We start from the raw sequence: 14,483 nt of genomic DNA, 5'->3' as shown, positions 1-14,483 counted from the left end.
TGCCTTGTTGTTGCCAATGACCCAGTCACGTTGCCCAGCCTGGCTCAGGCTGAAAGAACAGAAAGAGTAAGTAAAAATAACAACAAGCCACTTCAAGTTGTCAGTGAGTGTCACAATGTCAAACACAATCAAATTAAGTTAATGTGAGCGCACGATCTCTAGAACATATAAAATGGGTGTAATTGCTGGTATTTGTTTCCCTTGGCTTCGTTGCTATATTTTACTGAAGAGAAAGTGTCACTCATAGTCATTGAAATGTCACTCCTAACTACACTGAAGTAATGGAAATGTCACACACAGGAATCTGAAACCTTGGCAGCTATGTAGGACTTGTCTTGTGTCCACTGCCCTGCCACTCACCAAAGATCCTTTCCTCCCCTCGTATCTCTTACCGTCCTCAGGCTCCAGTACTCCAGGGTCTCTATCATAGGGGTGGTTGGTTCTGCCGCACTCTGCAGCAAATCGCCCAGCCACTGCCCCAGTAGTGTTTCCAGATTTTGAAACCCATACCAAGCCCAAAGACACTCAAGTATAAGCCCAAATTCAGCCCAACGCAGACCAGTGTCAGCCCAAAAACCAGCCCAAAGTTTAAACTCTCAAATTTTGCAAAAGAAGTCTTTAGAAGACATTTTAAGGATGTATCAGTCTGACACATGGGGGTAATTCTGAAGGAAAGGAATCTATAACTAACATATGTCTAACATATGTACAGATACATCATTACCGAAGGTAAGTAACTTTTTCTTCGCTACCACACTATGCTTTAGTTACATTAAAAAAAATCACCCGTCTCCTTTAAAGTATGGTGGCTTATGAAAGTTTGTTGTAAAAATTGAGTTATGGTTCTAAAACGTTTAGGAAGAATGCTGTGGAGAATTTGAAGGAATTAGAGACAATCTGGTACATCAGATGGAGCCTGGACTGAGCTGGTCCTGTGTGGAAAGCATGGTTTATTTTCTTCTATCTAGTTGCTAGATCCAGATTTGTCCTCCACTTTACAGGTAGGGAACCTCAAATAGGTCCTATTTTTGTTGAAACAGACTTGAATAGCATCCTACTTTCCCATATTATGTTGAATCTCCCCCGCATGTTTTGTATGCCACAGTCTTTTGTGTTTTTGGCTTTATCATCATGTGGAGAGTCAACTGTAAATAGACAGAAATGAATCTAGATTTTACTATGGATGATTGTGTATTCTAGACCGTCAAGCCTGGGAGCAGGCTTTATAATTGTTTTTTTTAATTGATTTTCCAGCTTAGCGGAGTTATAGTGCAGTAAGCTTTTTAGTTTTTCCCAGGTTGTAGTAAATCGATCTGTGCAACTGCTGTCGTCCTTAAAAACATCAGGCTAACCTGTATACAGATATCCTCCAAAACACGTGCATGTAGGCTGGTGGAGGGCTAGACAGGATGTCAGAAGCACCGTACAACTTGGATGTCAGTGTTTCGGACCTACCTAGATAATACTTTGACCACTGGACTAGCCTTGTGACTCCTAAATATTGGACTGGGTATAAAGGGTTTGATTAAGGGGGAAAAATCCTAGCTATTTACTTTCATCCCTGGAAACACTTTTCAGTCGGTCAGCCTCTTAAAACATTATGCCTGGGGCCTCAAAGTAGACTGCCATCATCTACTCCTGCTGTCTGTAAATCACTTACAACTTTGACAAATATCCGTCTTGGGGTCAAAGACCATTCTGCATCGATAATAACTCTTGACTAAAACCTGCTTATGCCAAACGCCCTTTGAATTTGAGGCACGAACTTCAACTCGATAACGTTTATTCATTCAGAACAACATTATTGTGCACTGATATGAGATGGAGGGTCCGGTATTTAAAAAAAAAAAGGGTATGTTTACTCGCCAAAGAACACTGGATCTGTCATGAATGATGGTGACCATTACACTGCCCCAAATATTGCATGATGACATTGAGCAATTCTAGTAATGTGACTAACCAGACCCGGAGAGTAAAGGACACAAGACGATCAATGGAAAGCTTTGCTGCTGTTCATGGTTGTGGATGCTAAGTGAGAAGATGGATGAATGGATGAATAAATGAATGGCATAAGTGGATGGCAGACGTTTCTGATGAGGATAATATAAATTCACTAGTTGAATGCCAGAAGCAGTGTACATCGATCTGGTCCCATGAGACCAGATAACAGGAATGGAGCGGTTTGCGGTTGAACTCAGTCTGAAGTCCAAATGCGTCCCATAGTCTGTGTTTTTATTTTTATTTTGTTTAATGAGATAAAGGGGTGCAGGTGGAGGAAAACCTGCATGAAGTTTAAAAACGTGACGGTTCACTGAAGCACTGGATCGCTTTTGCAGCAGGAGCAGACACAGAAGTAACACATGCCCTCAAGTTGTAGTGTAATTGGACCTTTCAATTCATCCAAAATATTGAAATCTATTATTCCAAGCGCTCCGATTTGAAGTCTAAAGAGTTACATTTGGAATAAAACTGGCACTACGGATGGATAGAGTCAGCAGCTGTGTCTGTTGGCAACCTCTCAAATGTAATACTCTGGTAAAGGAGGACATTACCACAGTTCCATACGGTTGGAGGTAGTAGCGTTTGTGGAGAAACTTGGTTTGTCAAATGTTGGATGCGGTAATAACGTAAAAGATTATAATAGCCTTTTCCTCTTGGCGGACCTGTTACTGGCCTTGTAAGGAGTAAGTTAACTGACTGGATTACTTGCACAGTCTTACTGATGGGTACTGACCTAAGTAGTGCACTCCTTTGGTCACACCACCCTGGTTACATTTCTAAAGGTGTATTTCTTTTTGCAAAAGTTTGAGTTTTGCCCCTATGTACTGATGTGAGAGCCAGGAGACCCCAAACACGGAAGGTTACAAATGCCACATACTTAGTACATAAACTCACCTTAAAACACCTGCTGGTCACCAAGGGACACCCACGCGCAAGAGAAGCAGGCTGCAGGATAGGCAAAATGACCCAGCCTTGACACTCGTGACTCCTCCTCTCTTGAGCTCCAGTCAGACTCAGCAATCCAAGTACCTGCGCGCCCACGCCAACAGAAGCAAATGGAAACGTTTGGCCTGCCCCTCGCAAGATGATTGTTCGATTCTCTGTGGGGGCAGGCCTGTCAACAAGAAGTAGTGCCGTCATAAGTAGCACGTTCGCGCTATGAATGATTGATGGCTCTGATTATAATTATAACAGCTTCTCTGTGGGCACCGCAGGAGCCACTACTTGTGCGCACACAACTGCGGCCTTTAAAATGTATTTGGGGACACTGACACTACTGTAGTGACTGACAGTAGTGTCAGTGAGTGTCCAAATAAATTATAAAGGCCGCCGCCACGGGCCACCAGTGGCGCGCGGCTGCTGCCCACAAAATAGCGCCGCCCGGGGCGGACGGACCCCCTCCCCCCCCCAGCTACGCCGCTGGTTCATTGGCAAAGGTTATTTCAGAGGCACAAAGGTTTTGTTATGAAAACTTACGATAAATGCAGCAGGCATGTTAATTTCTTTTCGTGTGCATCGCACTATTTTGCCATATTGCAAGTTACATCCCTCTAACCCCCTTTAATGAAATCATAGATAACCATGAAGCAGCAGTAAGAAATCTAAAGTTTGGTTGTAGACTGAACAAGTAACAACAACTGTCATTCTTAATACTCACTTCTAAGAATGGGGTGGAACAGTTTTTGTGCAGGAAGCTAAATGCCTGACATAAAAACTGAAAGTGAACTTCAGTTTCCTTTACATCAGTAGCATTGATTTGCTGAAGTTCAAGTAATGTTGCTCATTTCACGATTTTGGCAAAAGCTATGAACGTTTGCACTGTTCTTTGTCTTCAAAGAACCCCCCTCCAATGTAACAGATGCACACCTAGCTTCAGATCTACATACTCTAAACATACCCCCTCTCACTTTCTGTCCCTCCAATAAAGTACTTTTTGAATTTACCTTGAAGTGCAGTATGTATGGCTTGTTGAAAATGCAGAGGGTAAAGTAATGCAACGATCTTTCTCATCTTTACCAATTATGTAGCAATTATTCCTTTTATGCTGTGGATAATCAAAACCTGCAGCAGCTTTGGGACTGGAATTACCACAACTTGACGATTGATGAGGGGAAGATGTACTTTGCTGTGAATCCCAAACTTTGCTTGTCAGAGATCACCCGCATGGAGGAGGTGACAGGAACCAAAGGGCGCCAGAGCACCGGCGACATAAACCCGAAGAATAATGGCGAGCGCGCTTCTTGTAAGTAACAGAGCAGTCGTTTGGGGGGACTGGGTGGTTTGATTTCATACTCTTTCTTGTAGCATTTGGGAATAGAAATATTTGTCGAATAAAACTTATGGCTGGCCTTACCCATTGGAACATAAGTTTACAGATAACATAAGTATTTTTAACAACATGGTTAAGAATTTATGTAGCATTAGTTTTGAATCTGTGGTTAAATACACTGCAAATAGGTGTTTCTAGATTTCTTTTCTAATGCGATTGAAGTCAGGGGTGAGGCACAGCTTTTCCAGAAAAAGTTCTAGTATTGGAGGGATGTAGCCCAAAAAGTTTAAGTATTAGATGTTTGCCTAGCCATTTCGGGACATTTCTCCTTGTATAATGTGACAAACCTGCCAAATATTGTGATTGACGAGCTTTATGCTATCTGCCGAATGATTGGTGAGGCGTTAAATGAATGTTTGAGTACTCGTGTGTTCAGTGGGTATGTCTTCACAATTACTAAAGCTAGCATGAAGCATTCTAAAATAACTTTCTTTTCGATTTTTCACATCAAAGTCCTTGGTTTAATTTGTTAATATTTTGTAAGCACAGTCAGTAGAGCATAAAGGGCCTATTTACAATGTTGGTTGGAAAGCCTCTGACCAACATTGTAGGTTTAAAGTCCGACTGCTGTATAATGATAATGGCGGTCGGAGTTTAAACCGGCTGGGGAATCAGGCATGCTCAAGAAGCAAGTCGGACAGGCCTCATAATCCCTTCAGGACGGCATTTCCCTGACGGGTTTATGATGTCGGTTTCCGACAGCCTATCCTTTTCGGCCTTTCTAACATGGATTGGCTGTCGGAAACGGACTTTGGGAGCGACTAGCAGGGCCCCTTTAACCTCTGGCCCTCTGCATTTGGCCCTGGGGGGGGCACATATGGTGTCTCCCTAAACATCCCTGCACCATGTTGCAGGCACCGTGAGGTTAATCAAAGAAACCTTATTGTTCAAGTCACATTAGCCTAAATAACAGTCAATCAGAATAACTCTACATCACGTTACTATTGAATAAGCGGAGTCTTTTGTGGTCTGATGCGAATATCATCATGGAGATGGCCTCTTAAAGGTGTGAACTCAATAGTTCTGCCGTTGCAGTTTTAACATCAACTCGCAAGTCAAACATGGTTTGGAGACGTTGTCGAGGTCTCTACTTCGGTCCGACAGATTTGCTAATACAACTCTGATAGATTTGCAACATTGAATGCTTAGGATTCTTATTTTTAAATAGAATAAGGACTAGTGCCTAGTGTGCCCAAAAAACTATTTGCTTTGTCTCTGCATCGGTGTACAAAGGGTCTGATAAGAAGCCTAGTGTTAATTAATGTTCGAGGCATATGAGCTGCAGATCACACACTGAGGATAAGATCGCCATCTGGTGTTGGGCTCGGATGATTGCAGGTTGTTGTTGTCTTCGGAAGAAGCCTTTGGTCACGAGGTTGGTGACTCCTTCCCTGGACAACAGTGCGCATGGGCATCCACTCCATCGTCAGATTGTTTTTTTCCGCCATTGGGTTCGGATGAACTTTTTTCCGCTCCAGCAGAAAACTTTTAGCAATCGATTTAACTCTTTAATCTTCATTCCATCGACGTCGAAATCAACTCGGACCGGTTCCGGAAGCGGCTGATGGACAGGACACCCTTCAAAAAATGCCCCCAGTGTGGAGCGAAGTTCCCCCACAGTGACCACCACGAGGTTTGTAACCTCTGCCTGTCGCCGGAACACAACGAGTCCACCTGTCCGAGGCCGACGATTCCGATGACCTCATCACTCCAGGGCAGCGTGTGAGTACCACCCCCCCTGCCCCATCCAAAAAGACATTGGTCAAGACTCCGCCAGCTGGGCCCAGTCGCGACCGAAAATCCTCTTCAGAAGCCCCGCCCTCGGGCCCGGCTCCGAAGACATCTAAGCCTGTAGGTGGCTCGGGCTCGAGCAAACCTCATGTGATTGTGCCTTTAACACCCTCGGCACCGAAAAAACCACTATCGGCACCGAAACAGGCTTCAAGACCGAAATCTCCTTCGGCACCGAAACGTTCCTCGGCACCGAAGTCTCCACCGGCGCCGAAACGTTCTTCGACATCGATGCCTAAAAGTCCCTCGGCACCGAAGCTATCGACACCGAAACATACATCGGCACTGAAAACTCCATCGGCTCCGAAAAATCCATCGGACCCGAAACATCCTTCGGCACCGAAAACATCATCGGCACCGAAAACTACGTCCACACCGAAAAAAGCTCATAAAGACCCGAAGCGGCCGTCGCCGCCACCACCTTCGGAGCCAGATGAACTTGTTCGGCCAGATCCTACTCAAAAGCGGATCTACATCAATCCCGACACTGGACATGTGACTGCCGTCCCATATAAAAAGCGGAAGCTGGACATCACACCTCCTCCAGCTCCCATACGGAAAAAGGACTGTGCCACTTCACCACTTCGTCCTTCCTCTCCTGTATTACCTCCTAACCCGTCCCCCCCTCCTCCTCCTCCTTCTCCTTTACCTTTACCATCTCCCTATCATTCACCTCCTCTACAGGATGATAATGATGACTTAGGGGGAGGGGCGGACCCTGATTTATTTAATGATCCTGTTGATCCAAACGACCCTTTTACATTTCCAGACACAGCACCAGTAGATGACTGGTCTTATCCAATGCCTGACATGCCTGACCCCACTACCTACCCCTCCAAGCCCTCCCCTCCTGATGACCATTTGGGGTTTGGCCAACTAATAAATAGGGCAGCAACATTCCATGGTGTCACTATGCACACGGACCACCTTGAAGAGGATTTTCTCCTCGATACTTTTGAGCAGTCACAAAAAACTGTTCACATACTGCCCATGATTAAAGGGGTTATAAAGCATGCCACTGAGGTCTTTAAAGACCCTGTTCGAGCGAGGGTTCTCAACCCCCGCATCGAAAAAATGTACCGACCAGCCCCGCAGGACCCTGCATACATTAAAGCCCAGCTCCCTTTAGACTCCTTGGTCGTATCAAATGCCAGGAAGCGCGTTAACTCACAGACAACTGGAGAAACGCCCCCCCCCAGACAAGGAGTCTAAGCTTTTAGAGGCCTCAGGCAAACGAGTCGCCGCACAGGCGGCGAACCACTGGCGTATTGCCAATACCCAGGCCCTGTTAGCCCGGTATGACAGGGCGCATTATGACCAACTTGGGGACCTTATGCAACACCTGCCTGATCCCTTCAAATCCCAGGCCGCTGACCTCATTCAAGAAGGCAAGTTAATATCTAATGCCTCCATTAAATGCGCCTTAGATGCGGCAGACACTGCTTCTCGGGCAGTCAATACTAGCGTCTTACTCAGACGACATGCCTGGCTCCGTATTTCCGGTTTTAAACCAGAGGTTCAAACCGCAATTCTAGCTCAACCTTTCAACCAAGAGCAGTTATTTGGCCCTGCAGTGGACACTGCATTAGAAAAAATGAAAAAGGATAATGAGACTGCCAAGTCCATGGGAGCACTGCAGTCTCCTCAAAACCGGGGTTCCTTTCGTCGCTCCTTTTATAGAGGAGGCTCCAAAAACACGGGAACTGAGACCACATCCACCTTTAAAAATTCTGGACAAACATCCCCTAACAGAGGATATTTCCGGGGAGGTTATAGGGGAAACAATAACAAAGGTCGAGGGCGGGGCAACAACAACAATTCCCGCACCTCCCCAGCCACCAAACAGTGACTTGCCACCACTCCCCCCAGACCATTCCACTCCGGTCGGGGGGCGACTCCAACAATTCCTACCTGTCTGGACTTCCATCACCACAGACAGATGGGTAAGACAAATTATCCAGTCTGGCTACTGCCTAGAACTCATACAATCCCCCCCAAACATACCACCCAAACAACGTCCAATGTCCTCACATCATTTCTCTCTCCTCAAACAAGAAATTCAATCCCTGTTACAAAAACATGCGATAGAACCAGTCCCTCTTCAACATCAGGGAACAGGGGTGTATTCTCTATACTTCCTCATTCCCAAAAAGGACAAAACATTAGGGCCCATACTGGATCTCAGAATGCTAAACCAGTATATACATTCAGATCATTTTCATATGACCACCCTCCAACAAGTCCTCCCACTGTTACAACAGGGAGACTTCCTTGCCACATTGGACCTCAAGGACGTGTACTTTCACATCCCTATGCATCCCGCTCACAGAAAATATCTACGATTTGTGGTAGATGGGCAACACTATCAATTTACAGTTCTCCCATTCGGAGTAACAACAGCACCCAGAGTGTTCACCAAGTGCTTAGCAGTCGTGGCAGCGCACCTCAGAAGACAACAGATCCACGTCTTCCCCTACCTGGACGATTGGCTCATAAAAGCCAATACTTACCAAAAATGCGTTCTCCACACTCATCGCACGATTCAAACTCTCCACAATTTGGGGTTCACTATCAACTACCCTAAATCCCATCTACAACCTTCCCACTTACATCAGTATCTAGGAGCAACCATAGATACATCCAAAGCCATTGCTTATCCCAGCACTGCCAGGATAACCAGTATACAAAATCTCATCTCTCAATTTCAAACTCATCCATCTCTTCCAGCAAGAGTGTTCATGCAGCTCCTAGGCATGATGGCGTCCTGCATCTCCATAGTCCCACACGCACGACTTCAGATGCGTCCCTTACAGGAATGTCTAGCACAACAGTGGAACAAAGCTCACGGACAACTTACCGATCTGGTGTTGGTGGACAGTCGCTCGCTTCGCTCACTGAAATGGTGGAACACCATCAACCTGTCCAAAGGGCGACCGTTCTTAGAGCCTCTTCCACAAGTTGTGCTAACTACCGACGCATCTCTCACAGGGTGGGGAGCCCACCTCCTTCACCATACCACTCAGGGCAGATGGACCAGTCAACAGAAACTGCTCCACAATCAAGTGGCCGACCTCCTAAGTCGCCACACACAGCAGATCCACAAATGGGAACTACACCCCAAGGTTCTACTCCCCTTCTTCCAAAAATGGGGACAACCAGACATAGACCTGTTCGCCACTCCCGAAAACACAAAATGCCCAACCTTCGCCGCCAGGTTTCCACACCCACAGTCGAAGGGCAATGCCCTATGGATGAACTGGTCAGGCAGATTTGCGTACGCTTTTCCGCCTCTCCCACTAGTTCCATTTGTGGTACGCAAACTGAAACAACAGTCACTAACACTAATACTAGTGGCTCCCACTTGGGCACGTCAACCGTGGTTCACCACACTTCTGGAACTATCTTTAGTTCCACATCAAAGGCTACGCCTCTCCCCGGATCTATTAACCCAGAACCATGGAGAAATCAGACACCCAGATCCTCAAACACTGAACCTAGCGATCTGGCTCCTGAGGTCTTAGAGTTCGGATACCTCAATCTCCCTCCAGACTGTATGAATATCATAAAGGAAGCCAGACGACCTACTACTAGAGCGTGTTATGCCGCTAAATGGAAACGATTTGCCATCTACTGCGCTAATAATGACATACATCCATTGGATGCTTCCATCCAAAACATCATTTGCTATCTACTACACTTGCAAAGATGCAATCTAGCGTATTCCTCTATACGTTTACACCTAGCAGCCTTGGCAGCCTACTTGCAAAATAGGCAACACCTGTCCCTTTTTAAGGTACCAGCCATCAAAGCGTTTATGGAAGGTCTCAAAAGAATTCTTCCCCCAAGATTGCCACCTGCCCCAGTGTGGAATCTCAATGTGGTTCTAACAAGACTCATGGGTCCCCCATTTGAACCTATGCACAAATGTGAATTACAATTCCTTACATGGAAGGTAGCTTTCCTTATCGCAATCACTTCCCTACGCAGAGTAAGTGAAATACAAGCCCTTACACTAGAGGAACCTTTCTTACAACTACACCGTAACAAAGTGGTTCTTAGGACAAACCCTAAATTTCTTCCAAAAGTGATTTCCCCTTTCCACCTTAACCAATCAGTAGAGCTACCAGTCTTTTTCCCAAACCCAGACTCCGTAGCTGAAAGGGCCCTACACACCTTAGATGTCAAATGAGCCTTACTTTATTACATCGACAGAACAAAACCTTTTCGAAAGACAAAACAACTCTTTGTTGCTTTCGCACCACCACATAAAGGCAATCCGATCTCCAAATCAGGTATAGCCCGGTGGATAGTTAAATGCATCCAAATATGCTACCTAAAGGCTAAACGTACACTTACAGTTCCCCCTAGGGCGCACTCCACGCGTAATATAGGGGCTTCTATGGCCTTCTTAGGTAACATTCCCTTAGAAGACATTTGCAAGGCAGCCACGTGGTCTACAACGCATACCTTCACTAAACACTATTGTGTTGACGTGCAGGCCAAACAACAGGCCTCAGTGGGCCAGGCTGTCCTAAAAACTTTATTTCAAGCTGCTGCAACGGATACAGGCGACCACCGCTAAGGGGAAGCACTGCTGTATAATCTATCCTCAGTGTGTGATCTGCAGCTCATATGCCTCGAACGGAATATGCTACTTACCAGTATGCATCTGTTCTTGGCATGTAGAGCTGCAGAGTCACACACGCCCGCCCGCCTCCCCGGGACCTGTATCTGTTCCAGCATCCGTCTTACTTAGACATTACACATGGACATCCTTTCTTTCATTCCTATACACTCCATCTTTTCCCATCATGGCGAAAAAACAATCTGACGATGGAGTGGATGCCCATGCGCACTGTTGTCCAGGGGAGGAGTCACCAACCTCGTGACCAAAGGCTTCTTCCGAAGACAACAACAACCTGCAATCATCCGAGCCCAACACCAGATGGCGATCTTATCCTCAGTGTGTGACTCTGCAGCTCTACATGCCAAGAACAGATGCATACTGGTAAGTAGCATATTCCTTGTGGATATTACAGACCATCCATAGCATTCTTTTTAAGCTCATGTACTGCTGGATAGAAGTACAATTTGATGTTATGGACATCCAGTCTACTTTGTGATGGTAAACTAGGCGCAGGTTGACCTGGCAGAGGAATATTGCTTTCACACACGTAGAGAGCCCAAGCATTTCTGGATAATGCCAAACCAGTAGGTTGATCCATGTTAAATATGGTTCTAAGTGTTGAATAAAAACCCTTATTCCAGCCGAAAGCGCATATATAGCTCCTGGATATGGGCAATCTTGCGGACTAGACGCTTTCTGTGGGTTAGATCTATGTTCCTGTGTCTCCTGTCTCCTTCTGTGCTCCCAGTCTCCCCTTCCCTTCTTCTTCCTATGGGTGGAGAATGGGAAGTATAAATGCATATTGTGGTTTGGAGCTACAAAAACTTCTTAATGAAAATGTTGTTGAAAAGTAATTGGCGGAATTATTTGAAGTGAAAGAAATATGTCTAAATTATACTGTTAACCTCTTCAGTGCCCCGCCCTTTCCCCGCCCTGTGCCGGGCGTTGAATTAGCGGGCGGGGTTCATGACGAGATAGTCTCGTCATGGGCACAGTGCAACCGCGCTCCATGACGAGACTATCTCGTCATGGGCACTGAAGGGGTTAAGATGTTTGTTTTACTAGGATGTACTTTTGAATTAAACATTTCCAGTTATTTGTTACCTCTTAGATCCGCACATCATTGTTTTCTGTTCGATTGGTGGACACGCCTGTAGTCGTATCTGGAAAAGTACTAAATTGATTTTAATCTTGGTGTGAATTTGAAGAGGTCAACATAAAAGTTCTCCAAAGTGCAGCCTTAAGATGACAAGACGTTTGTTTTGTCCTTCATGCACATTTGGATAAACTTCAAATATTTGATAATTTGCAACAGAATGTACTTTCCTACAGGTTTTCGGGAGGAGGAGGAGAGCCTACGCCTTCTACCTTGTGGTATTCCCACTTAAGCTTTTGTGGCATAATCTTTTGTTAGAACTGCTTCTTTTTTTAGTTCTTTGTTTACTTATTTGTTTAGGATGTAGTCTGTTGCTGGTTCAGAGTCTGCATTAGTGTTCTATCAATCTTGAATTCGATCCCTGAGCTCTCGCCCACTGCTCAGCCCTCCATTGCTTCCCAGCAAGATTCATGCTACAGAAATAACATTGCTAAACAGTTTTTTTTGTCAAAACAGTACTTCTATACCTCGATGAGAATGAGAGAAGTAATGTCTTTGGTTATTGGAACTTTTGTTTACAAGTCTTGATAAAAACTTAACACAGGGAGGGTGGATAGAAATTGGACAAACTTTGTTTGCTGAGTCTTGTTTTGCAGTCTTTGGTCCAGCCCATACATTTCTCATTGTCTTGTCCCGCGCATAGAGTGAGGCCCCTTACCAAGCAATATTTTCTACACCAATGTGAGGACTCCTAAAGGGAATGGGAGGGGCACCTGCCATTGGCACATGGGAGCCCATCTTGAATGTGGTAGCATTTTTGAAAGCTTGACAATAAATGTTTTCTGTTTTCTAGGCAGACTGGCTGTTGTGCATACTTTTTGTAATCTACATTGTTTTCCTTGTAGGTAAAACATATAAATTGAAGTTCATCTCTAACACAACAATGAAGAACCGGATTAAGTTGACATGGGAGTGGTACCGTCCCCAAGACTTCAGAGATCTCATCAGCTTCACAGTTTACTACAAAGAAGCGTAAGTATCTTCTCTTCAGTGGCTGGTAATGTCATTCAGGACCAACCACAGGATCGTGTTGGGTTTCCCTGCCAAACATTGTTTCCTTTGGCAGACATTACTTTAAAGTGAGTTTGGACTCTCCTGCGAGGCACTGCTTGCTTGCTTCCTAGACTGATATATGCCTGCCCAGTTTTGTTTGTCCTTCATCATTGTATTCAATAACATTTATGCCCTGGAAACATGAAAACATGAAATTCTGTGAGGTTTGCAGCTGTAAGCTGTCTGTTATTCTTGACCGCTAAAGAGTTCTCGAGCAGTTTCTTAAATTTCTGCAGAAAGATTGCACTTACACCGTTAAAACAGAGACAATGGAACAAAGTTCATATGCTTCCTAAGCAAGAACACAATAATTTAAAGACGAGTATAGTTTGGTATTAAAGGCAGTATAGAGTAATAAGGTTTCCTTTATGCAGGAATCCATCAGTGATCAATAAATATAACTAGTGATGACATTTGAAATTAATAATTCGTCCTTTATAAGGAATAGCTAAATTCTTATCTGAAAAGCAGGCTTTAAAGATCACATTTTGTTTTTTGGCATGTGACAATTAAGACTACTCCATCTCACTGAGTCTCAGTGATGTTTCTGGTTGAGTGACCTTCAAAAATACGTAGCATATCTGCCCCAGTACTGTCCTCAAAGCGTGGTTTATGAAGGGATGCTTTTTAGTTGAGCCACAGTTGGTTGTAAGTTAAATGAATCTTCAAAATGTATACCAACTTACTGCAGTTTACTGGAAACACCTGGAAGAGAGCCCTAATTGTCATATGTGAGACTGCCATACGTCTGTGCAATTTGGCTTAAAAATAAAAACGGTTCACCTCCAGACCAGCCCACCAAAACTGAAACGGCATCACTGACAAGGTTCAGGGCATCACTGACAAGGTTCAGAACACCACTCTCAACATCCACCGACCATAATTCAGCAGCAACCTCCCTGAAACCATCAAAATTTCAACAGTTAGCTCATCTCCTACGCTGACTCAATGTTCCCCCTCAAGCACAGCAATACAATAAGATCTAAACTCCAGGTCACTTGGTACATGGAGAGAAAAAGACTGATGAAACCCCAGTGCACACAATTGGATAGCAAATGGAGAATGAACCAGGAAAATGCAGACTGGAGCAGGTTCAAATCTGTCCTAAGACGTTATCGCCAAATGACCCGGAATGCCAAACGCGCCACTCTGGCATACTATATCAATGCCAGCACCAACAGAAGCAAATAAATCCTTCCAAATTGTGAAAGATTTCATCTCACCTTCAGCCACCTTCAATTTGATCAACTACTCGCAGGACAGCTCCAATAATCTCTCTCAATTCTTCTGCAATAAAATTACCGCAATTTACAGGAACTGCGGCCTGCAACCGGACCCGAAACGCCTCGCTAAATGCTTTCTGATCTTATCCAAAGAGCCAACAACATGGCCAGTCATCACCCAAGAAGGAACCGACACAACCATGAAGTCAATCTACTCACTGGTCCCATCCGGACCTCTGCTGCCACCGCCCCTTCTCCAGAAGACTACAAACCATCAGTGCCATGCTCACACTCATTATGAAT

At 44.9% G+C, this 14,483-nt stretch overlaps 1 protein-coding gene across 3 annotated transcripts in view; it reads left to right on the top strand.

Annotated features, from left to right (window-relative positions):
• Positions 1–14,483, top strand: part of IGF1R (insulin like growth factor 1 receptor) — a 900,683-nt gene that overhangs the window by 717,627 nt on the left and 168,573 nt on the right. For all 3 annotated transcript variants that reach the window (XM_085644514.1, XM_085644512.1, XM_085644513.1), the window contains exons 7-8: positions 4,029–4,243; positions 12,750–12,876. In XM_085644514.1, coding sequence (XP_085500640.1) covers positions 4,029–4,243; positions 12,750–12,876 — 342 coding nt within the window. The remainder of the gene's footprint in view (positions 1–4,028; positions 4,244–12,749; positions 12,877–14,483) is intronic.

This window comes from Triturus cristatus, chromosome 3_1 (assembly GCF_964204655.1).
Source record: "Triturus cristatus chromosome 3_1, aTriCri1.1, whole genome shotgun sequence".
Classification (NCBI taxonomy): domain Eukaryota; kingdom Metazoa; phylum Chordata; class Amphibia; order Caudata; family Salamandridae; genus Triturus; species Triturus cristatus.
The sequence above is the reverse complement of the archived record's forward strand: the minus strand, read 5'-3'. Positions and strand labels throughout refer to the sequence as shown.